Source organism: Apaloderma vittatum, unplaced genomic scaffold (assembly GCF_000703405.1).
Source record: "Apaloderma vittatum isolate BGI_N311 unplaced genomic scaffold, ASM70340v1 scaffold5560, whole genome shotgun sequence".
Classification (NCBI taxonomy): Eukaryota; Metazoa; Chordata; class Aves; order Trogoniformes; family Trogonidae; genus Apaloderma; species Apaloderma vittatum.
In genome coordinates, this window is record NW_009694963.1 from 21,290 (window position 1) to 48,178 (window position 26,889).

The 26,889-nt window shown below is 37.3% G+C and overlaps 1 protein-coding gene across 1 annotated transcript in view; it reads left to right on the forward strand.

Annotated features, from left to right (window-relative positions):
- Positions 1-5,746: 5,746 nt before the first annotated feature.
- SYT9 (synaptotagmin IX) overlaps positions 5,747-26,889 on the forward strand; it is a gene marked incomplete at its 5' end in the record, with an annotated part of 31,682 nt that continues 10,539 nt past the window's right edge. The window contains 2 exons of the mRNA XM_009869389.1: positions 5,747-6,098; positions 9,066-9,612. Coding sequence (XP_009867691.1) covers positions 5,747-6,098; positions 9,066-9,612 — 899 coding nt within the window. The remainder of the gene's footprint in view (positions 6,099-9,065; positions 9,613-26,889) is intronic.

Sequence of the window (26,889 nt, forward strand, 5' to 3'; positions counted from 1 at the left end):
TAATGGTGCTCTGATGGCTTATTCATGAAAATGTAGAGAAATCTTGAAAGTTTCATACTTCTTAACACATACAATTTGTCCTAAGATTTCTACTAGAAAGCATGGTTGTTCTTATCCATTCTTCAGCATTAATTTCTCTGTTAAAACCATTCATTCTGCCAATGACAGAATATATACAGTATTTGCCAAAAGTGACTAGTCACTTTCTATGACTAGATGAATTCTTCAGTAACTCTATAAAGTATTATTTTTCACCCCTTAAAAAAAACAAACAGGATAAACATTTGCAAATTATTAATTAGCCACTCAGTTCACTTTGTGAATGATGCTACAAGAAAAAGAGAAGTCTAAATGTATTGTAAGGTTTATTCCAAGCAAATAACTAATATGATTCTATTTAACATATCCCAAAAAGTAGAAGACAAAGTGGGTGGGTGGAAATACACATTGCCTACTGCTCTTGACGACAGTCATGGGAGCTGTAACTCTTACAAAGCACAGCTACTCAGTGTTTGCACTACGAAGGATCTAACAGGCCTGATGGTCACAGGAATTTGCAGGATAAATGTAACTCCCAAAATTTCTTTTCCACTCTGCCTATCACCAGCTTCCCCTTTTAGCTGACAAGCTACAAGCATGTCTCAAATGCCAAATGGCTTTTAGAAGATTTCAGTCATTGCTCCAGCTACATTTCCTGTCCTGCAAATGGAGGACCCTGACAGATTCTGGCTAACAGGCTGAAATAGAGCCGTTCCGGTCATCGTCGTGTCATGTTACACATATAGTACTTGACAATCTGGCACAGTACCTTTAAAACTGGTGTCCTCTCTGCTATTCTGTTATTATTTATGCAGTTTTTCCAGATTATACTATATAATATTTTCACTGGATATCAGAGGACTGATGTATATACTAATTTTGCATACTCTCTCAGTTGCTTGAAGTATGTAGTCAAAGAGAATACGGAAATAATAACCAAAAAGAACCCAGTCTGAGGCATGGGAACCTGGATAAGCCTTATTACAATTGTGTATATGCAGTCATGACAAATTATATATTTTTCTACTATGCTTTGTTTGTACCCATGTTGCTTGTGAAGCAAAAGTCTTAGTTTTCACAAGAGGAAAAACATAATTCTCTGTCAGTAGATACTGCTGCAAGATGTCAAAATGACAAATGCAAATCCTTGAACATATGACTCCTCTCAACTGTGTCTTTAAGAATCACCACTCATTCAGCCAGCTGTCTGATTAGTAAAGACATTTTTTGTCACTTACAAACTCCAGCAGAACATTACAAGTCAACTAAGTTGTCAAGGAAATTTGCATTAATGCAGACTAAATATATTAAGAGGAAATATTTGTGAAAGCAAGAAGAAATTCAGTTTGGAACAAGTTTAATGAGTTGCAGATGTTAAGCTTTACCATAGAGACTAATCAGTTTTCTTCAGTGAGTATACTTTTGAGTATTGTGCTCACATAAATTTTGATTGCAATTAATAAGCTATCTCAATATGAAGTCACCTTAGCTGAATTACAGACAAAACATTCTGCTTACATAACTTTTCTGTTTAATAGGCAAAACTAAAATCTTTTTGCTGCTACAGAATAAAAAAGAATATTTTGCTATATTGAGTCCTTTTTTTCATTTTTCTGAATATCCATGAACAATTTTTTTTTGTTTAAAGCTCCAATTTTGTCATCTTAACAATAAATTATGATGTGTCAATTTTGTGACAATTTTGAATTATATCACAGCAATTGCTGCAAACAAATCTGTATTACTCATGCAGTTTTTATTGTATTTTGTATGGCCATTTAGTAATTCTGAATTCATATTGAAGTTGTTCTGTGGAATATATGTACATTTAAATTAATTGACAATTACTGTGGTGAAGTCCTAGGATTATATTTCATTGATCTAGTTAATTTATGAAATTTAATTAATTTTAAATAATACCTTAAAAAAATTACACAAATTTGTAAGCCAAGCAAAGCAGATGAGTAGAAGGCAGACACTGATAAACTGGAGTTTGTAACACCATATAGACATAAAAAGACATGCAAGTCAGAGTATTAGAACCATGTCTTAATCAACACGAGCTTTACATACTCTAAAGCCTATGTATGAAATACAGAACACGCCTTGAAAAAAAAAATCACTAAAAGCAAGTAACAGTCTCAAATACTGGTAAAGCTCAGTTATAGATACATTTTTAGGTAATGGAAGGTGTAATTACTATATATGTTATTACTGACACTGATCTCACTTGGGCCTGTTTTGTTGGTCCACATGCACAAATTTCAGGGTCAGACAGAGAATGGTTGGAGTATGTATGTGTAATAAAATCAATGTAATCTGAGATTCACTCACTTGGTTTTCAGCTGCCTTGCTTTAAAAAATTCCCAGAAAGTTTCTAAACACAGTATTAGGGATAATTAACTGTGTTCAAGAATATCTCAGAGAAGAATATATTAGCTGACAATTATTCCTTTGTCTCAGGAGTCTTTGCAAAGACACCTTTCATCCTGAACAAGTGCCAGCTATGTTAATTAAGAAAAACTTATGAAGCAAAAATGAAGCTACACTGCAATGTTAGGTTAAAACTGCTTCAGTAAGTACTGCACATACGTGATCCTAAGAACACTTCTCCTCTAGAATAATTAGGGTCTTAGACTTCTAGGCTTAAAACAAAAAACATAACCCACGTTGCTCTTAAAGTACAATTACGGGGCTGAATTATGGCTAACGCTATATAGATGCATTTGTATGAAAGAAAGACAGTTTAGATTTCCGAAAGCACACCTAAGATTTAGAGCAATGGGCATGGATATTTCCATTGTTTTTGAAGAAGCTGGATGTCTAACCTCCTAATTTTTCTTAAAATTTCCCACTAAGCAACAAAAACATAATGAAAGGAGGAACTTTTTTTTCCTCAGGAAATAAGAGCTTGAAATTACCATTGAATTTGGACAGAATCATATTCACAAAGATTGACTGATCTGTCCCAGTGTATCTGAAAGTTTAGTGACAACCAGAGTAAGTTAATTTTATCATTTTAATTGAATCCCTTTTGCAATATGTTGGGTTTAAAATGAAAAGAGATTGCTTGTTTTGGACTAAAAATATCTCTGCCATGCCTATAGTGCACTTTGATTCACAGTTGCAGGTTAGACTTACATTAGATACTCCTCTGGAAAACACATCGCTCTAATTCTCTTGAAAGCAAAGTTAATTGAGAAGCAGCTGGATTTTGGAAGAACACTGTGCTGCAGATCTTTGATTTTTGTAAGGAAAACAAAGACTTATCATGCTCTTATTAAAAAGCAGAGGAGATCATTGGCATCAGATGAGTACTGCTACCACATGGGAATACAGGTAAACAGACAATATGTAACAGTACAAATGGCTAACGTAAAAGCAGCTCCAGGATGCAGCCAGAAAATTCCTCACCTGGGACTGCACTGACCCCAGCTATTCACACGGGATCTGCCCAGCTGCCGAAAATTGCCAGCCAGGTGTGCTGTATATGAAAATTAGTGTCCAGTGAAAAGTAACAGTCTAGAGCACTGCCCTCAAGCCTTACTGTCCTTCATAGACACATGATTGTCCCTTTTCCATCCACGGAAACCAACATTTCACACAAAAATGGTTCCTAACAAGTCAGAAAGAAGTAAAACCGAGAGGATGAAAAATAGTCCCTTCGTGTTCTCCAGCTCGGCAAGTTACCTGAACTGTTTATTATCCAGCTTCTCTGAAAGTAAGCTGTGAGATAAAGGCTTTCTCAGTGTTATGTTATTAAATGTAGAGGTATCTTACTAAAGCCCTTCAAACTCTCCAAACTAAAAGTAGTTAATATTGCTCTCATGTATTTTTTTCTCATTATGTCACTTCTCTAGATGACTGTATCCTCTGCTAAAGTCATCCTCGAGGTAGGGGACTGTTGGTCTACCTTTGAAATTGTTCCTCACCCTCACACATCCTTGGCATTAGGCAGTCTCCACTTCTCACCTTGTAATCTTCTGGCTGGTTCTGACAACTCCTAATTTCTCATTTCTTTCAATGCTGGATCATTTACTTGAATCAATTTTTTGAAAAAGTGACCTTTTTGCAGACCTCTGATTTATTTCTTCCTTCTCCAGGGAATCCAAGACAAATTGCTTGTTTCTGAAGGTCTTCTTTCACTACTGCATCCCAGTTCCTCTGATTTTTAATCAAATGGAGAGGCTGTGCTCTGCCTCCACTGCCAGACTTGTTTACCAGTAACTATTCCAAAAGTATAAAGAACTACCATTCAACTTCCTCTCAAACTGCCTTTTATGCACGGGAGGAATTTCTTTAATTAATTTCAGCTCGGAAACTCTTTGCTATATTTCCAACCAGCTGCTGTGCTGTCCCCACTGTTAATGAGCTTTGTCTTCATATGACCGGGCGAAGGACAGAAAAGGACATGCTAGCTAAAATTGTTTAAAATTGGTTTTCAGCATGCAAAATATCTGGACAGCTCCTGCATGAAACTGATTGTAGTGTCACTCCACCCTCTGCAGAAATTTAATCTGTCTGGGTAGTGAGAATGAGAGTCACAGCAGGGGCAGAAGGTATTGACTTAGGTATTGACTTCTCCACGTTTTTTGAAAAATACAGTTTTTTTCAGATTGACGGAGACTGTAATTCTTAAATAATTGTCCTTGTAGGAGCAGTATATTTCAACCTCATCCTATCATTTGAAAATTTAGTCTAGTTGTTAGTTAGAGAGATGCAGCCTGACATTGTGAACCTACAGGCAGTGTGAAAAATTGCTTTGATCAAGTTGTGTTTATAATTTGAAGCAGTAAAATAGAATTCTTACTAATTGTGTTGAAGGCATGATATATTGTGTAATCTACAGAGAAATACATTTCAAAAACATTGTAACCATAAAAACAGGTGTTCCACTGAGTCATTTTCCCAAAGTGCAACTTAACCCAAAGCAAAATAGAGAAGAAGCCTCTCAGTTGTAATGTATTTGTGTTGATATGACTATCGAGTAGGAAAAACAACAGAAAACTCATCTCCACCTTCTTTTTTATATCATAAGTTTGGAAAGAGAAAAAAGAGCCATTGGAGTTAAAAAACAGAAAAATCTGTTTCAAAAAGATATTCATACCTAAACTAAATTATGAATAGCAAGCCACATACTGATAGGTCAAAATAATTTGTCAAGACAAGAATGAGTCTAAGATTAGAAGGAAGGGAATTAAAATAAGGAAACAAGATACTTCAGTCAAATACCTAAAAGAACATTAATGTCACCTGTGTGCATGTGTGCAGATTTTCCTGGTGTCTAATACAGTTCCAGAGAAAATAGTAAGATCTGGTAAAGGACGTGGAGGAAACTGCACTACATAAAAGGAAAACAAAAGACAAAATATACTGCAGACATTGCTCTGTCATCAGTAGAAAGCTGAGTGACTAGTGAACAGTTCATATTTAGAACGACCCTTCATCCCACCCAGCTTTCAGAGGGAAAATGAAAACTAAGTTCTGTCAAGACAAACCTTGTATTGAATTCCAAACAAGGTTAAATTTATTTCTTTGGGAAAAAAAAATAGGACATTTGTTTCTATTATATGGCTGTTGCAGGAACTAGAACTTAATTTTTGTAGATTTGTAATCTAGAGATATTTACTTCCCATATTGTATGCCGTGGAGATGCCAAGCTCCAGAGAGCACAAATACATGACATGCATGTTTTTCTTATTTGCAGATATATCAATAAGCTTGCTCTCCTTAGTTGTCACAGCCTGTGGTCTTGCTCTGTTTGGTGTCTCTCTGTTCGTATCCTGGAAGCTTTGCTGGATCCCTTGGCGAGAGCGTGGTCTGCCATTCGCGACCAAAGACAACAAACAAGAATCACTGAACTACACAGATACAGAAACCAATGACCGTGACTACAGTGAGGATTATCTGGGTCAGCCTACAGCCTATCCAGAGTCCTCCATGAAGATCAGCCACACCTCCCCTGATATTCCATTGGATGCTCAGGCGGGAACGAAGGAGAACTGCGTACACAATGTGCGAATGCATCGTCAGATCACTGAACCAACTTCTTCTGCTCGGTCAGTAACTCCAGTTTCTGTCTGATATTAATGAATACAGATATAGTTGAAAGAGCACAGCTTGAATATCCAGTACATTGATCTATTAAAAATACATAATTTACTTGCCACATTCTTCTTTAAAAAAATTGACACAAAGGTTATTCTTTGAGGTGCACAAACCTCTTAGGTTAAAAGGACAGGATCACAATGCTCTTCTACTCATCTATTGACTACTGTCTCATTTGTGCCTCTCCCTTAGAATCTGGACAAGACAGAGCACTGTGTGTCCTTTAAAGCACTAGAACAGCCTAGATTTAGCTTGTAAAGCATATTCATTTGGACTTAGCACTGATACTGAACTCTCAGTAATATCTCCTCAAAGATTTTTAAAACAGCCAAAGAAGAAAAGTAGGGCAAGCTAATGAAACACTTGCGAGAGTTAGAAACGGGATTAAAAATCATAGATTTTAGCCAGGACCATGACTGGGGAGGGTGAAGGAGAGGGGAAGTGGCTGAACAAGAGTCAGTGAAGCCTCGAGGGGAACTGGAGAACCAGTACAGGAGGGAAGAGGAAGGAGAGGGGTGAGAGTGTGTGCAGGGGCAGGTGACAAAAGGATTATGTTTCACACAGTAAGAAAAAGGATCAGCATGTGAAAAGCCAGCAAATTTCTGAGTCATAGCAGAGGCACGTCATCTGGAGAAGGTACAGCACTAGCCTAATCGCTCTTTGCTAGCCTCCTTTCTGGCCATCTGGGAGAACAAGTTTAGCCAAGACTCTTGCCTGCAGGCACACCTGAATAGTGTAAGATGACAGCAGGTAACAGCCAGTTCAGTAATTGCCAGTTGTCCAAAATATGTCTTGGAAAGAATTTGAGAAGTCCCTGGAACACTATTAATGTTATGCTGGAAAAGCTCTGGGTGCCCTTCTTTCTTATATTAGCATTAGAATGGTTTGGACTTATACTGTTGTAGGAATCTATGGGGAAGTCAAAGCCATAATTAAGGATAGCAAAGTTTGCATCCTACCACACACAAGGCTGAATTCCAGATAAGGACTAATAGCTCAGGAGTACAGTACAGGACTGGTGCTTCTGTGTTTTTAAACTGCTGGGAAACCAGCATGTCATGAGATTAATTAACAACAGAAAATTCATATCCAGCATCTAACACCAAGAGCTCTCGTGTGTCTTTGATAATGTGAAAGTTTGAGTCAGATACTCTGCTTTCTCTGCTACAACAGGGCTGCAATTCTGACACTCAAATGACAAATGCAGAGTATCACCACAGCATGGTCATCTCACAAGAAGCAGCAGCAATTCCAATCTCTAACAGAACTTGCCTCAGCATCCTGAGTGCAAGGACAATGTCTTCACTCCTGTCAATCTCTGCAGATCTTTCTTCTGGCAACAGTTACCAGTCTGGCTCCCTCCAGTTACACCCATCACACTGGCGTTCTGCACAAGGGCAGGCTTGGCCAGGTCTAACCCCTACGCTGTACCATTTGCTGATACAGGCGTTGCTCTTTACTCCTCTCTTTCAGTGTCCTATACTTTTGCCTAGGTCTTCCCTATGAGACTATTTCACTGAGCAGAAGGAACCCATCTTCCTTGTACTACATCCTTCCTTTGTTCACCTTTGCCTCTGCTGCTTTCTGGCATAAGTGGGTAGCCAGCTGTGGCTTTCCTGGGTGGCCACAGAGACCAGGCACCTGTCCCTGCTACAATCCTTGCTAAGCTGTCTCTCCAGTGCCCTCTTTTTATTCCTCACCAGGATATTCTGCACCTCCCACTGCGATGAGGAGCTTAAGGGTCAAACAACAAATGTCTTTTTTTGTGACATGCTAACATTTTATCGTACTAATATGTAGCTATAAAAGTATGTATTTATTATGAAGCAAAGGGAAAAAATAGTATGTAAGATACTGTTCTGTTTTAACCATACATAAACACTTATTTACAAGGAATGAATGAATAGTGATAGCAGAGGAACTATTGCTGATTACATTCAACATAAATAGGACTAATCCTGTGCTAGCATTTTCCATGTGCTCTTCCTGTGTTCAACCACAGCTCATCGTACTACAATGCACTGAATGATTGCTGCATATGAATAGGACAAAAAAAAGTGGAACTCAGCTCATGTAAGATTAAGATTACACCTAATCCAGCTTTCACATCCCACTACCCCAACAGGGTTTGCAAATTTGATTTCTGTTACTATCTCATGAGGTAGAAATTTCAATTACAATAACTGAGTGACTCCAGGTAATAAATTTCACTGGACTGAAGCTAAAAGCAACTTTCTCTCCTCAGTGTAATGAAACTATAGAGCTAGTCAGCCAAAGCACCACAGACCTTATTACATCGAGTATGAGAGAAAATCAAAACAGTTGTTGGGGTGATCACCAAAGCATTTCAGACCAGAACAGCTCAGCTGCAAATGAAGTAGTCATAGAGATCAACAAGTAATTAAAATGCAGAAATGTGGGGAAGTATCCTTCTTTGTCCAGCTTTACCTTAGAACCAGAAATCAGCAAGCTCAGCTGACATAATAGGCCAGATCCTGCTGCCATTTACATAATGTAACTCTTTTCATAGGCATTAATCCAAAGGATTCAGCTGAAAATGGTAACTGATAAAAACAGCTACAGTTCTTATCAGATCACATTATACTTGCCAATAAGGCAGATCCTTTGGATTTGCAATGGCTGTGAATTTGCATTTATCACTTTACTCAGAGAGGTTTGGAGAGTACATAGCACTGGCTTGAGACACAGGAACAGAAAGTTATGTGATATTAGCAGTCTGATGCTGAAGGTGAGCTCTCACAACACTTGGGTATTATGCTTTATCACTTTATGTGAGTAAAAATCTGACCCCATTGTACATTACAAAAAAATGTCAAAGGAGAAGAGGATATTTAGTGTGCATGCACAGATTCTTATCTTCAACACAATCTGTTTCAATTCTTTCATTTTCACTTAAGGCATAATTCAATCCGAAGACAGCTCAACCTCTCCAACCCTGACTTCAACATCCAGCAGGTTCAGAAACAGGAGCAACTGACGGGGATTGGCCGCATTAAGCCAGAGCTGTATAAACAAAGATCAGTGGACACAGATGATGGCCGGAGGAGTAATAGCAAGGCATGTGGAAGACTGAACTTTATTCTGAAATATGATTGTGATTTAGAGCAGCTGATAGTGAAGATACACAAGGCCATCAATCTGCCAGCAAAGGACTTCTCTGGAACTTCAGATCCATATGTAAAGATATATCTGCTTCCTGACAGGAAAACAAAACATCAGACTAAAGTGCACAGAAAGACCCTAAATCCAGTATTCGATGAAGTTTTTTTATTTGCTGTCCCATACAATGATCTGAATGCAAGGAAACTCCATTTCTCTGTGTATGACTTTGACAGATTCTCCAGGCATGACTTGATTGGCCAAGTGATAGTGGATAATTTTTTAGATTTGGCAGATTTTCCCAGGGAATGTAATATTTGGAAGGATATCGAATATGTCACCAATGTAAGTATTGCAATTTTTCTTTTTGAAATCTTTTTGTTTCTAATTTTATCTCCTTAACCTAATTATAACTGAAATTGTCTGATAAATTTATGAAGAAAAATACTCTATTCTCTCTCAAGCTTTGACCTTAATCCAAGGAAATTGACAGTAAATTTTCAGTCCTCATTTCTCATTCTTTGGACATATTAAAGGATGTTTATGTAGGAGATAGCGGTTTTAGTCATTGCCCTGCTGATAGGGTAGAAAAGCTGGAGTGTTTTTTGTCTTAATCTTACTTAATCTAAAACTTACTTAAGGAAATAGTACTTTTCTTACTTTGCCTGTTTTTCTGCAGTTTGCATGATTGCTACATAAATTACCACATACTAATCAGCCAGAACTACAGATTCAAGATTTCTTATGTAGTGATTTTCAGTCCTTCAAAAGACTATTCTCATAAAGTGAGATAACATCACATCTATAATCCAGGCAAATAGAGTTCAGACAATGCTGTTCCATGGAAGCAATGAAGCACACTGAATTGGTTTAACTCTTTCTTTGGCATTACTTTGTTACACAGGAAAATAGAAACTCCTAAGTCTATATTTCTAGTATCCCAAAGTCTCTGGTATCAAATTCTATGCAGGAATCCAATGAGTGATTAGGTACAAAACTACAAAAAATACTTCGGGAACATAGAGAGCTTTCTTCTGAAAGCATGAGCCAACTTCCTTGTAATGCTATTAGAAATTAATCACACACATCCTATGGAGAACAGACCTTCAATGAGAATGATACATTACAGAAATCCACAAAGGTGAAGGTACTGGTGCCAAGCTTTGGTAGCCATTCCATTTGCAATGTCAAACCATACAAAAATGGAATGCACATTTTAGAGTAAAATAAACCAAACATCATTAACAGTAAGATCAAAGTGTAAGATTGTTAGACCTCAGTTCAGGAAAGCATTTCACCATATGCTAAGTGTAAAAAGCCTTTGAAAAGTAAAGGGTGTTCTGAGACCCTCACTTTATGCTTCTGATAGCATGCCCATATTACAGATCAAATTGATTAAACCAAATTTTTTTTGGAATTTCTTTCTGAAAATTGATATTGTCCTTGCTTTAAGGTGCTTTCTCAGTGTTCTTAGTGTTATGTAAACAGGTGGAACATGCTGTGGACCTGCTGCACAATCCTCTTCCACACCAGGATGGAACTGCAGCGGCAGCGCTAGCAGTTCCCTCACTCAGGATACAGGCAGGGACATGGACGCTCCAGGGACATGGACACTCCATGTCAGAGAAGGATGAACCTGGCTTTTCTATGAAAAGTTACAGCTCTTCAACTGCAAGGGAAACATAAGAATCTGACAGAGCAGATCAGAGTCATTCCAAGTGAAAGCCTGCCTTCATCCAGCATTAAGTGTCCCAAATTCAACTTTTCAGTTTCACAATCAACTGGAAGTTGAATGCACATGCACGCTGGAGTTACTTTGATACGTACTAGTCCTTTTTCCATGCTTTAACTTAGTCAAAAGATTGGCTCTGGTATTTTCTTTTTAATCATCTCCCCTTCCAAATTTGAAAATGTGGGATATAGTTTGTATTCAAATTTTCTTTAATCTCTGAAATTAAATTCAGGACTGACATGTGAGTTGTTTATTAATTCCTACTAATATTATTTCCTGTGTGAAGTGTAACCCTGTATATCCAAACCGAACACACGACCTGACATCTAGACTTGTCATTGGGTTTTCAGCTAACAGAGACCTTTTCAAAGCAAATGACTCATAGTACATGGGAGACACAATCCAATTCTGGCTAATGTGAGTTTTGAGATAAAAGTATTAGATAAATGAAAGTGTGGAGTACTCAGCTTACTAATTAACATTTCCAAAATTTCAAAGGTTAGAACTTATTCCATAAAGTTATGAGAAACCCTCCAAGCATCATTTAAGAAAGCAAGTTTCAGCACATTTTCTTGTCTGAGTAGCTTAGATGTCTCACAGACTGACAGCAGAAGCAGAATCCTAAGGGCTCCTTGGTGAAGCTGCTCAAGAGAATACTCCATGGCTGTACTCCAAACCAGGCTCTCTGAAATAAATTTTAGCAAAGCTTTGAGCACTATTGGGCATTTTATGGTTGAAAACAGAAACTATATCAACTGTAGGAGGTTTTCAGTCATGTTTCCTTTGAATACCTTGTTGTTCCAAATAATAACAATTACAAAACAGTTAAATGCGGTGCAGACTTACTGAAGGAAATCACTGGATGTAGATCAACAAAGAGCACAGCACAGGAGGGGTAACCCAAGGAAACGTACTAGAAAAAGTGAAGGTCCTCACAACTACACATGACAAGTTTGTCATACTTCTGAAGACTACATTCATTTTAATTCTTTGTGCATCTTATTACACTGCATAACCAGTGATCCCAAAGGCCTTTATTTGACTTTCTCCATTTTATTATGTTCTAATCCAATTTCACACAGTATTAGAAAAGAATGTATCAAATCCTTCTCTGCCCAGCAAAATGGCCTACTTCAAGTGAGCACTGCAGATTATACCTGAAATGTCAGCTTTACTGCAAACAATGCCATTAAATTGACCTATTATGCCATGTGCTTTCTTCTGTTCTCTAATAACACTAGAATATTTTTTTATCCAAAACCAACAGTTTTAATTCTTTGGACTTTAACATCTGCTACCATCCCAGAGTTTGAAATTATTTCATAGCACAGATGCATGTCAGCATAAAAATTTTCTACATGCTCAGAAGTAATCTGCCTCCAAACACAAATCTCTAATATCGAAATGATTGCTCTTCTAATTCCAGGTCCTCTGAGCACAAAATCTCTCTCCTGTGACACTGACACTTTTTCCAGACGGAAAAAAAAGCAGCAGTGGGCTGTTTAATGGAAGAAATAATTAAGTGGATCAACTTTAGTTGAACATGAAATGAACCAGATAAGCTTTTTGTATATCTACCAGACAGATGACACTGGTTTCTGGCTCACCAAGGAAAAAAAAAAAAAAAAAAGGATGTTCTTTATTTTTAGGCTGAGTTTCAGTAGTTGGGATGTTTTGTTTATGGACTCTGAAACATATTCAGGGTTTGACTTGGGTTTTTTTTGTAATGTTTGTAGACTGATGGCACGTTTTGAAGAGAAAAGAGGAGTTGTTACTATTTCCTTGTTTGCCATCTTCAAAATAAAATGTGATCAGGTAGAAATACATTGCTTTGTCGCAAAATAAACTAAAACATCTATGAAGGAGAAGATGCAAAGTATCCTCTTGCATAACTTGCTGTGCATGTAGAAAGGAAAATCTTTTCTCAAGAATTGCTTGTGAAACATTAGCAGGCAGATACAGGGCACAGAGAAGGATTTCTGAGAACTAGAAATCTAGCTCCGGTTCATACTAGCTGTTAGGATTCTCAAAATACTTGCCTTTTGTCACTTGCTAAGCAGGTGATCTTTCTAGGCAAGGGAAATATTTAAAAGTAGCTTCCACTCAGAGCAGAGGGATAATTGGAGTACGAAAGAAAAATGAAATTTCCATCCTTAGCTGGGCCAGCATTTTCCAAAATGACTACTCATTTTAGGAGGCAAATTTGTGACTTTAGTCTTTGACACTGGTGCTGTCTTTTCAGTTGTCAAATACAGTTATACTTAAGATCTAGGATCATACAGAAGCAATAAACAAAACATTTAAAGCACATGTTGGTAGACATGCTAGTGTTTTGACAGAGAGCTAAAAAGCATGGTTATAAGTATCTGAAATTCTGCATTCTAGAAATGCTAATTGTTCACTGTTCATTTTCAAGTTTGCCAAAGCAAGATTTCAGAATTTATATTTTTAGACATTTATGTTGTGTAACTGAGATGCAACTGAAATCATAACATCACCAGAAGAAAGTTTCAAGTTGCCTGTTTGAGAGTTGTTAATGCCAATCACAGTATGTGTGGAAGAGACAAAAAGAAACAAAGTTTTGTTAGTCCATTGTTTATGGAAAGAATACTAAAAGTTTAAAATTTTGAAACCTGAACAAACCTACCAGATGTTTTTGCAGTTCAGAACTATTCTGTCCTCAAGCTGCAAAAAACTTCCTCAGAAGTTGCACTGCTCAGGACCATTCAGAGGCTGTGAGCAGTTTAATGTGTGCCAAATGCACATGCCTATGTGCAGGTCATAATCCTTAGGGTTTACACCCTCGAAACTTGAGGAAAATAAATTTATTTCTTTGAAACAAGTAGGTAAATATTGTCCACTGTCCACTGATGGACAGTGGAACGGACTTGGACAAAAAGGATATGACTTGCTAAAGACTTGACACTACTTAACAGCAGAAAAGAGACCAGATCCAGAATCTGCAGATTCCTGGCACCAGTCTTAATCCACTCTATGTAGCGCTGCTTATTTTCATCAACAGAGTGGAGATACTGCGGCTGGCAGTAAGTCAACTAAGTCCACCTACTCTGCTTTTAAAAAAATGTTTAAATTGTCAAGATGTTGTTCTTAGTGTTATGTAAACGTGTGGAACATGCTGTGGACCTGCTGCACAATCCTCTTCCACACCAGGATGGAACTGCAGCGGCAGCGCTAGCAGTTCCCTCACTCAGGATACAGGCAGGGACATGGACGCTCCAGGGACATGGACACTCCATGTCAGAGAAGGATGAACCTGGCTTTTCTATGAAAAGTTACAGCTCTTCAACTGCAAGGGAAACATAAGAATCTGACAGAGCAGTTTCTGCCTTTAGAAAAGCAATGGCATTGCGCAAGATCTCAGAACAGCATTTAAAATGTTTACAACGGTTAACAAAAAGTTTTGAGACAACTGTTTGAGAAGGAACAGAAACAAACTAAATCTCTGGGTCTGTGTATGAATTCACATCCAAACCAGGATTGTTAAATGTCACATCTGCTTTTCAGGACTGTAGCAGTAAATGGGAAACACTAGTTGATTTTTTTCGTAATACAGAAAACATCCAGTATTAATCTGACGTTCCATTTGTTTAAAATGAAGAGGCTTTGCATCACGGAGGCAATCAATTGTTGATGTAGACATGTATCTATTTAACTGATTTGCAAATGCAAGTCTCTGTAGAAGAGAGAGATTTTCAAATCCATGTGTCTTGCCCACGTTAAAGCATGCCAAAACCTTAAGGAGCAACAATTCTTTCGTGGCTAGACAAATTAAGGCAGTAAACCCAAGAGGTAAGACTCACCTAACTTAAATTTTAGATTTATGTAAGAAAACCCCCAAACCCACACACAAACCCAGGAGTACTCAGAAAATACATAAAGCATAATTGCCTTCAAGAGGCAGATCAGTGGATATTAATTTTCTTATAAATCACAAAGGTCACTCTTTGCTTCATGTTTTGTTCTGAATATTCTTACTTAATCAAATGTACAGAAAAAAATAAAAGTCCATGTATAATGAATTGTTTCATAGCCAGAAGATGCTGAAAAGTCATGTATCTTTAATCCTTCCGGTTTCTAAGGATCACAACAGTAAGGATGAAAGAGAAATTAGTTACCCTTCAGCATCAGCACAAAAGGTGTAGTAGTCATTGTATAGTGGTGAACAGCTGCAGCCAGTGTTTTTCCTACAATTTTTATGGGTTTTAATAACTACATATTTAAATGGGTTCATTTTCAAAACTAAGCATTTCCTTTTGTCCTCTTGTGTTTTCATTTTTAATCTAATTGCTAATTATTTTGTAGGAGATTTGTCAGAAATAACTTATGTTTAAATGATTAGGAGACAGCAGTATGCATGGCTAAACAAAGGAAAGATATGGTTATGTACAATTATGTAGAGTAGAGATAAAATATTGACGTGTGTTTTCAGAAAACTTAAGACACTGGATGCCTAATCCTGTTTGGAACAACTGGGTAACTGTGAAAATAATATTCAATAAAACTTGGAAAGGTTTTAGAAGTAAAAAAAAGGTCAAATGCCTTGAAGAGCAATGCTTTGAGATGCATCTAGGCTGATGCAGAGTTGGAGGTACATGCACTTTCTGCTTCAAAATGGAAATAACTCAGAATTCCTAATGAAATTAAAATTCTGGTTTCCATACTTGTTCTTCCCCTGCTCATCACTGCTGCATATTCTTGAGCTTTCTTTTTTTTCTTTGTATCATATACATTTCCCTGGTGCAACAGCCCCATAAGAGCAATAATGTATGAAAAACGGTTTTCTCCACACATTAATTGCATACTAAAAAAGGTTAGACCAAATCCTAAATTCCTGATTTTCTAGATTAGAGGAAGAGTCTGCAACTGTTCTACACAGCCCCTATCTCCTTTCTTCTCATCCTGCTCTGCCAATTCTTTTATCTAGAAATCTCTCTCTAAAGGCTCTCAGAGAGAGCCTTCAGTGAAACAGCTCACAATAACATACACACTGCACATAAAGCAAAGCCAAAACGTGATTCCAGTCAGCCAAGCCTGTCCTTCACTAATACCATCCAAAATTGTTAGTGGGAGCTGAAAACACACACACAAAATTGCTCCACTGTTGTTCAGTTCATAGGCAGCAATTCTTCAAGATGACCAAAGAGCACGCACACTGTGTTAAGGCTAAAATAGCTGTATTAAGGTGATCTCTAGCTGTAGCCATTCTGCACATAATTCAAGATTAAACTGTGCAACAGCCTTTTTTTTTTTCTACAGGGTTATATAACTTTCAATTTAAACACGTATTTAGCCAGACAGGGAAAAAAATCACTTCAAATACACGTTTAATTATTGAACAGTTTGGGGAATGCTTACTTTGTCATTTTTTTCTATCAGAGGTCACAGAAAGCATTTCAATAGCTTATAGAATCATCAAAATTTCTTAAAAAACCTACTCTTTAAATTTAGTTTCAATATTTGGAGCCAAACTTGAAAGTATTCTTCCCTCTGAACATACTGTGCTTATGTGAAAAGCCTTGAGCCATTTTTAGTCTTTAATCCCCACAAGATATCACAGCCATCAGGCATCTTTCTCTACCAAACAGGGTACTGCAGTTTTAGAGATTTCCTCTGTGTACAGTCTGTTTACCCAGTTCTCATCTTAGTTTCCCATGGTCTTATATTTAAGCAGTAAGTGGACTTTTTTGTTATTGTGTATTATTTAGTTATGGATTAATTGCAACTGTGATCCAAACTCTTACCAAAACATACTGTGTATTTGTGCAAGGCACAGTCTAGCTACTTGCAAGTTCCCCTTCAATATTGTACCCAACAGGCTGGTATTCTAACGCTCCCTCAGATGTGTGCTTGCACAGTCTTGACTTTGTCCTTTCTAGTACACCTGTGTTTCCAGGTAACTAGGTGGAAAAGAAAGTGCCACTATACACAGGCTCTTCTCAGTGAAAGATTTGTCTCTCTGCTTTCAAACTCTTGTTAGAGGATGTAACCTGTCTCACACTTCATCCATTTAGGATTCCAGGATCTTTCAAGAGCCCTGTTACTGAAGACAAACAATCGTTTTTACAGACAGATGCAATTACCAGATCCTAACTGTAGTTCTTTGGAGGCATGGTTTTTTGTGCTTACAGGTTAAATTATAGAGCTTTCAGAACTTAAGATAAGGCTATATACCATCTGCTAAATGATTACACAAGGGGTCTCTTTGGACCTCCCCATTGTCTTTGTGGGAGGAAAACATTAGAAGTTGCAGCTGAATTTTGAGCTGGCTGAATGGTAGAGAAGGACATATTGCAGGAACAATATGTCCTGTATATGTATCTCTAGCTTTTCTAGGTTTTCTTCTGGTCTAGGAGACTCCTAGCAGCTAATCATGTTGTTTGAAAGAAACAGAAGATGAAACAACTGAACCAACATAAATGAGAGTAGAAACTTTAAAAGACACATGATGAATTCTGTTACGATTTGGTTATACGGTCAACAAGTGTAATTCTAGATACTGTAGAGGCCCTATTTGTCCCTGGGAAGCCTGGGAGATGTACATGACAGCCTTTCTCTCTTCACTTACCAGCCCTTCAGAACATGAGGGCAACTTCCAAGGCTCTGTAGAGAACCTTGTTCAGATTATTTAAGAAAGATACATAGTATGTTCCTCCATTCTTTAACTTTGCAAAAAAACCAGATTACTTGGCAGCCAAATTATCTGAGGGAAGAGGGACAGAAAGGCATCACTCTTTCATGGTAAGTGAGCTATTTTTCTGAGAGCAGAGTTAAAGGAACAATGGCAAAACTGAGGACCTATAACCTGACTAAAAGCTTTTTCATCAAGACTTATCAGTCCCAAGTTTATTAACTTTTTACAGCAGAGATCTTCGTTTTAACTCACTATTTAATTTCTGCTTATGCATACACATTTATTTAAACACTCAAAAAGATAAATACATGTTAGGAATTATGTATATAGTGTTTCTGAAAAAACCAACAGGCTACTGCAACATCACTTTGTGCTTGTCTGGGTAGGTTTAAAGGATAAGCACATGCAAACCTCCTAATCCTGCATTAGTCCTCACAAACACTGAAAGGCAATGCACATTCTAATTCTAGAATTATGGGTATAATAACTTCTGTGGTTAGCCTCACTGAAGTCACTGGAAGCATTCGCAGGGGTAAATAAAGCACAGAGTTATTTGCAGTGTCTGAGCCTTCCTGTGGCTCCCTAGCAGAGCATTGGAATGAGCATTTCACATCATGTACTTTGGTGAAGTGAGAGGCTCAAATAGCAAGACTGCATTAGCAGTGGTATCACGGCATTTGAGATTTGTATAGCTATGTGTTTCTGGCACTTCGTTGCTTGATTAGACACCTTGTTCTATTTACTCAGGGAAACAGTAGTCACAAGCTATAGCTCACCTTAGTGAGTGCTTAATCATTCACTACTTCTTTCATCAGACAAACTCAAAATTAAAGCTACATACACCATCTGGACAAAGATTTCCGACTAGTGATGGCATCTTGCTTGTGATGGGCAGGGAAGCAGAAAACAACTGACAGCTGGAGGTTTTCACAGTTGACTGTATGAACTATTGGGATAAAATTCCCCACTCAGATTCCTGGGCCAAACGTGGCATATTAAAAATAGCAGTTTATCGCAACATCAGAAGGCATATCCTTGCTTGCTAGGATACCAACTACTAACAGCCACGGTATGAGTGGCTGAAATCCACCACTACTCCTACCTAAAATCTCCTCTTCCATTTCCTGCACTAAAATTATTTTAAAAGGAGAAGTGAATAGGAGATAGCAACATCATGCAGTATCTAATATTTCCTATTCATATAGAAGCTGTTACCCAAACACTATGAAAGTTAACGTAGAAGAGCAAAAGAACAATTCCCCATACTGTAGTTGGTATATTTGTTTTCAGAATTCATATAACTCCTTATGTGTTTTCTTTTTAAAAGCATGCTAGGGTTTTATAACTATTTTTAAAAGCCAGCTGTGGTTTAATCAACCATTACGGTAACTCTTCTGAACAAGCCTAACAATAAAATAGATACGTATGCAGCAAGGGGAAACAAAAGTGTATACAAAGAAGATAGAAAGAAAACAGCAGACTTTGGTTTTGAGCACCCTAGAGAGTTATTTATGATCATCAGGAAGAAAGGAATCACTTTAAAATAATGAAAATCTTTAAATGTCTGTATTCCACTGAGCGCAGAATATTACAGTAAATGCTTGTCTAGCAATAAACTTCACTCCATTGAGACTGGAATATTTTAGGCAGGTAGAAATGAGTAGTACTCAGAATGAGATCTTGACTCTTTGGTAAAGTCCAGGAAAGAATTCCCACCAAAGCTCAGATCTCATACATATCCTCTTGCTATAGTTGAGATGTACATCAGAAAATTCACTAGAACAGCAGAATTACCATCCTTCATTCCTCTCTGCAAAATAAATGCATAGCAATGACCTGCTCGACAAAGATTTGAATCTTCCCCTGCCTCCAAAATTTGATGGCTAAAATATGAGTGAGCTATCATATTTGATCCTGGAGAAAGCAGATAGAAATCTCCATCAGAAATTACCTGAGTTCTACATCCACTTCTTGAATTTATGAGTGGCAGCAGCAGTCCTAATAGAACGCAAATGGAATACGTTGTTTTCCCCCAATGTTTCTGTAGTGAGTACCCCTGAACCATCTCTTTCAGTAGCTTAGCAGCATTTTTCATTTGCCATCTTTACACACCCTCTGTGCATTCTTCAAGAGAGAAAACATACCCACTGAAGTGGTCCTAAAATTGCCTGCAGTACACATCTAAATATAATAGGGAGGCACGAGCATATCTGATAGAAAACAAGTATTACAGAAAAAGAAGTGTTACCACACTCTATACAATCACATCTTCCCCTGCTCACACTGTAGACACCTGGATGATACACTTGATTTCATAGTCTGCACTTTCTAAAATGGATTTGTCTTCTTCCTTCCCCTTCCTTCAGCTTCCTCAAAGTCTTTAGGTGTTTTTTTTTAAATCTAGTTCTTCTGCATAGCTCCTAAGTAGATGTAATACTGGATTGGTAAGATGCCTAGCAGCTTCAAGATTAGAGTATCCTTTTAATTTGCAAGGTAGGTGAATGATACACAGCAACAGCATAAATTCTCTTTCACCAGATCCACATAGCCTAAGTGTACTAATGGCAATAGTCCAGAACTCTCTCTGAAGAAAAGAGAGTAGCTGGATTTGCTTGAGCTTTTGAGTAGCATCAGCAATTAAGATACTGAGAAACACCAAAATGTTCCTGGCACTGTCTGAGAGGAGTGGTAAAAGTTACCCTTTGTTGCTACATCATCACAGGTTCCACAGCTTTGATTCAGGAGGTGAGTCAGGGAGGTTTGCCCTGAGAGGATTAGATATGAACAGCCTATCAGTAAATTTTACATAGCAGGCTATTACAAAATTGTCAGTAGCATCTCTGGGAGGAAACAGAAGAGCCTACCTTCTGTCCTGTGTTTCACCCCCAGCCCAAAGAAAGAAGAACCATCAAACCCACAACTTGTCTACTGATTCAAATGTGAAGTTTTCTTTGTAGCATGGTTTGAGAAATAAAGGATGAAAGCAGTCCTCTTTTTCACACTTCTGGAATGTCTTCTTATCAATAATTTTATTGTTGTGCTAATTCTTTCTTCCTCCCTCTATTACTTTAATTCCTTTTGTATTTGAAAACCAGAGAGATTCTATGGTGTAAAATGAGACAATTTGGCAGTACTGAAGATTAAGGGGGTTTTCCTATTTAATATACATGTTTTGCAGTATTAACCTTAGCATCCATGATTATATTCTTCATTTTAACTTGTGATTAAATTTAATATAAAATTAACTTGTGATCAATTTAACTCGTGATTAAAATTGTGCTGCAATGACAATCAAAGCAGTACAACCGCACACCTTTTCACCCAGTCCATTAACACAATATTGCTAGCAGTGAAGTAGTTTCTTTACCTTGGCTAATTCACTTTGAAATTTGCAGTGATTTCCTTCTCTATATGACCCATTTAAATAAATTATTAAGATGTAAATGAAACTTATATGGGAATTCTTTTCTGTTGTTAGAAGTGGATAATTTTATAGAGAATTGTTATGAGTAAAATCCATGTTGTGAAATCTAGTTGTGTTTCAGTCTAAGGGAAGGTTACGTTGAATGCTTTCAGACATTTTTTTAAGCCAAAACAATCCTTTTCCATCATTCCTCTTATATTGATACTTCTGGTGGATGGTGTATTTGAGTCTGGCAGGGCACCAATGTTATTGTTCATACAGGTGACAGATCACAAGTCAACTTTTTGTATTTGCTGCACCACTTAATAGTAACCAAGTGAATTTCAAAGATAACAGGATTTCACCAGGCAGCTCTAGACAGAAAGCTACTTTTTACCAGAAAAAAGTACAAAATATTCTCAGTGGTTTCTGGGATGAAAATACACAGGAGATGTTAAAATCCAGCAAGAGGTATCTGATTTTTTCAAAAATTAAAAAATTAAACATATCTTAGAGAAGAGCTCTGGAATGGCAAGAAAGACACAGAATCTGACATTACCTTTCTATTTTTCAAATTCTTTCTTTTTTGTATCAGCATCTTCAAAAACACAATTGTAGAGCAAACCTCTACTTAGACTAAAAGTAGATTCAGATTTATAAAATTCACCTTTATTATCCGTTTTGCATACTGTGCTAAGCCTGAGTGCAGAACACCTAATGTTAATATAATGAATATGTTCACTGTTAGTAGGGCCCAAAGCTTTAAAGCATCTCATTTCAGCAGCACATCTCTATTAGCTTTTTTTATACAGAATGGCCACTCTGTGAGAATTTATCCTTCATTAAGACAGTGAGCACCGGGCACAGGGGTTGGCTGCTCCCTGGGGCTGGGACCCCAGGAGCGGTGGGGGACCCTGGTGCTGCTGGGCAGGACCTCACTGTCATGGTCCCACCCCACCGCCCCTGCCAGGGAGCAGGGCCCTGACATACCGATTGCTTTCAGTCCCTGCACATGAACAGATAACTGAGTGAGGTTAGAAGTCAGAGTATCTTTTGATATTTTAGTGAAGCTAGGAGATCACGTGCAGCCATTGTAATTCAAGGTAGAGTGAAAGGCCAATCCATTAATTTGCATACCCATTCAGTTTAAACTGACATTTTCATTTTAACACACTAGGAAAAAATATTAACAGGCAAGACATTTTGGATTAAATTTGATTAGTTAACTTATTCTTAAAACCAGCTTCCTCCCTTGCAATTTTTCTTGGATGTATTTGAGATTTTCATTATTAGTGGGATATTGAAATAATTAAACATTACTTTCAAATTATGTCAAAATGGAAGCAAGAGGTAACTGGCAAATAATTCATGGTAGAAATAAATTTATGCATTAGAATGGATTTGCTGCTTCATTTTCTCCAAGCACTCATTTGCCTAGAGACAGTGAAAAATTAACATGTAGTTTAGCCTCCCTTCTTAAAACAAGCTAGTGTTTAGCCTTGAAACTATGAGGGGTTATTTTCTCATCTCTTTCTATCTGTGTGATGTTCATCCACAGTTTTAAGTTAGCAGTGTTGGCACATCTCGATTAGCTTCTACGGTAAGATACTGTGCCCTACAATGCCATTAACCTCTGGATTTTTGGTCTCAGTACTTCACAAAAAGTTGAGGTCTGATCCAAATCAACTACAGCCTGTTGAAAAACTATTGGGTTTGACCCAGCAGATACTGATAAACATACATTAAAAGCTTTGGTCCTCACTTTGGAAAACTACTGCCCGTTTTTCCAGACTGCAATGTTAGATTGTTTTGTGAAACTGCCCTCTGTGAGGCATCCTCTGTCTGCCTGACCTCCTTGTCCTTGCAATTTTACCATCTTCACCTAACATCAAAACTCTTACATTTCCCAGCTGAAGCTCTCCCTTATGAGAAGACAGTTGCCCTCCAAACATCTGTTCCTGTATAGAACAATTTACATTTCATTGCTGCTCCCAAGCTTGCCAACATTTCTAAAGCACCACTGCCTTCTCTGCAGCGGGGAAAGTTTGAGTCAGCTCTGTGCTGAAGTACTCTGCATTCTGAAATCAAACTCATGCTCAAGAGGCTTCCCTTTCAAAAGACTTTTGAAGAACAATAGCAAAGGTGGCAACCCCTAAACATTGACAAGGCAGGACACATTGAAGTGGGATATACTGGAAGAAAAGAAGGAGCAAATCTGTCAGCACCTTACTTGTAAACTCACATCCTACAGGTTATGACATCTTCATTTTTAAATATTAGATCAGGAAGGTGCAATGATCTTCCTTATCTCTCAAGCATTCCCTATCCTGCACACATCCATGCACCCCTTGCCTCTCAGGAACAATCAAAATGGTAAAATGCAGCCTGCAATGCCTGGAATAGAAGAAGCAGAGCAGACTTTTTTGTACCAAACTCTGTGCTTTGTAGAAAGCAACAAGTCATAGAAGAACTGAAAAAAAGCAGTAACAAGTCAAGAAAACAAAATAGTTTTCTGAGAACAATTCTTACAAGGAGAAACTTTAATTAACTTCTTTCTCTGATCAACAATGCCATCTAGCAAGCTGTCAGAAACAACTCTCTTCACAAAACCTGTTAATAACTGATGAGGAAGTTAAAAATTACTTATATTAGCTTCCTACAGAAGTTTCATTTTCAGAATGCCTCATTTCTGTCTTTCCTGTGAAATCAACTTCTGACATGGCCACACACACATAAACAAGACTTCAGCTTTTCCAATCATATCTCTACTAATTTTCATTAGCTCAATTCAGACTATCTCCCCACTTCATCAATTTAGTTTGAAACAAATTGAGACATTATCTCTATCTCAGTAGCTACAGGATAATTCATTAGATTCACTCTTAGGCCCAGATTCAGCAAAGCACTTTAGCTGTTGGTAATTGAAAATCTATGGGAAGGATTCATAGCCAGTAAAATATTTAAGTATATATTTAAAAGTAAGTATATGTATGAAGTTTATCTTTACTGAATTGAGGCTTTTTTAAAGTAAGGATCTTATGACAGAATAAGTCTTAAATGACTCAGGAAGAAGAAATACATTTTGTAAATGCATTCAGATAACAGGACAATATGCAGCTAACCAATTGGAAAGGCACTTTCAGTTAATCACCACAATCCTATTTATAGGATATAAATTACGACAATGGAGATGTTGGATCTTTAGAGAGATAGTACGTTGACTGCCTACAGGAAAAGGCCTCTGCACTTGACTTAGTAAGGACATTGTGGTAAGAGCAAGTTACATGTCTGTTCTTCTCAAAGACTCTAATGAGATTTGTTCTGAAACATGAAGGCGAAAAGAGCATCCTTTGACTCCAACTACCCACATTCTACATTACCGTGACTGACTGGCACAACAAAAAGTCATGTCTGGAGAATTCTTGTTAGGTGGACTGCAGTGATCTGCCTTAAAGCAGTCACGACAAAAGGGTGATGGAAACAGGAGAGAAAAAAATCCAAAATCCATATTACAAGACCTTCAGGCTCTGATGTGGAGATGGACGATATGCTTATCTGTTGGCTACTTTACTTTTGATGCTATCTTTATATAGAAGTTGGCAAGATGATAGGCAAAACTACAAGTAAGTTAAAATAAGAACATAAACTCCCTGAGTTGATAATCATAGTGGCTCTCCATGACCCAGTCTACAGGAAGGGATTACTCCTTCTTTCAGTTCCTGCAAAGTACAGCACAAAGTTGTGGTATTCAGAATTGGTCTGTCAGGCAAGATGTCTGTCTGGCTATAAAGAGCTCCAAAATATCTCAGAGAAAAGGCAATAGGAACTCTGTTGTGGTGTCATCCTGGCATTACAAATATGAATCCTAACTGAGAAAAATCAGACTACACACTTCTCAGCAGCAAAGTTGAACTTCGCTGTCAGGATTTTTATATTTTTTAAATTAGAATATGCAACACCTGTTGGCTGGCTGGCCTAGACGCTTTCTTTTCCCCTTGTGAGGGTTTTTTGCTTATGTACTTTAGCTTATGATACTTTTCACTGTATTAGTCATGCAAGAAGCTCTCAGGTCCAGGATTTTTATGAATGTGTGCTAAGTTGCAAATGCTGTGCCACAGATAAGCCTCTGGAAAGAGTACACTTTCTTATCCTAACTTGTTGTGCATCCCATCAGTCTAGCTTCTGCACAGTTCTATAGGCATAAAAGCTGATAGCCAGGCTCTGACTTGACATGAAAATTATATTTTGTACCCAAAGCAGTAAAAAATCCAGAGTGAAGTACATGCAGACACTTCAGCTCTCTTAAGTTCTTTCACTGTAGTGAAACCAAACTTCAGAACTGTTTTTTAATCTTTCCTAAGCGAAATATGATTCATGTTTGCATAACTAACTCTAAAAGCTTCATTACTTATTTGCTTCAATTTTTCAAGAAAACCATAAGAAAGAAATTAAGATAATGAAACACAAAAAAATTAAATTGCACTGAGAAAATCATACAATCTGCAAATTAACTTAAAACATGAAATATAGACTGGCATTGATGTACTGTAAAAGATAGGCCATTCCCATTTTCCACAAACTTTACTTAATCATATCTCTGTAGATATAGTTTGATTGAGGCATTAAAAAATGCCTGCTTTAGTATAGTTCATTTCTTTAAGATGTCATGAAAATAGAATTTTCCAGTCATATCTTCTCAATTGATCTTAAAATGTGTAATGAGAAAGCAGCTGACACTCTTATAGTTATGGAAATTGAATTAAAATCAAACTTTTCTAAAGAGTTTTTCTCAGAAATGTGGAGCTAACTTCAGGAATTCATCATGTTAGGTAATTTAGACTTACTATCATTGCCAAACAGATTAGACTCAAATTTGTTTGGTATGATATTTTTGTCCTGAACATGTGCCTAAACTGAACTAATATCACTCAAATCTGAATTCATACTTCTCAACACAGATAAACAATTTAATGAATTTATATCCGCAAAAGCAGATAGCACTTCTTAAAGTATTTTTAATTCATTTCAACTTAACGCATCCACATTGTATACTTAAATTATCGTCACCTTGGCATAAGAGTGAACCTCTTTGAAAATAAATCCTTGCAAAATTCAAAACCTTGTATTATCAAATATTAGAATGATGTACAGTAAAATTTGTCTTGCATTACAGACATATAATTCCATTAATTCTAGGAAAGATTATGAAATAAGTAGGAAAGTATTTTTTGTTTTACTTAAAATACAACTAATAGGGAAAAAACAAGATAGAATTTAATCAAATACTAGTAATCAGTCCTTTCTGTGCTTTAGAAGCTCAAATGATATCATCCCATTTCACAAAAACTCTGCTATTTTTGTTTTCTAGTGACCTTTGTGAGACATGTCTAACTGCTAAAGCAGGTAGTATTCAAAGTTACCATTGCCTGAGCTGTACAGCTCTTATATAGCTATAACAACTTATAAAATCGCCGAAATCACTTGTGTCTTGAAAACCTCTGTCAAAATTAGCAATTTTAAAAGAAAGAAGCAAGGGCATCACTGTCTGTAAGTGCTCCCATAGAAATACCTCTGAACACCTCACTATCCATAATCAGCGTTATTTTTGCAACATACTATAAAAGTAGACAAGTACTGTCTGTCTTTTTCTAGATGGGGAACTGAGGAACCTGGTATAATTGAGACATATGCTTTAATTAGAGCGGCACAGGCACTGCGTAATGGCACGCCTATCACAGCTTGTCTGCTCCAGAAATACAAAACGCAAGTTTCAGACGAAATGGGCACAAAACCTGTGATTGCCTAAGTCAGGAACAGTACATCTTCTTCTAGACC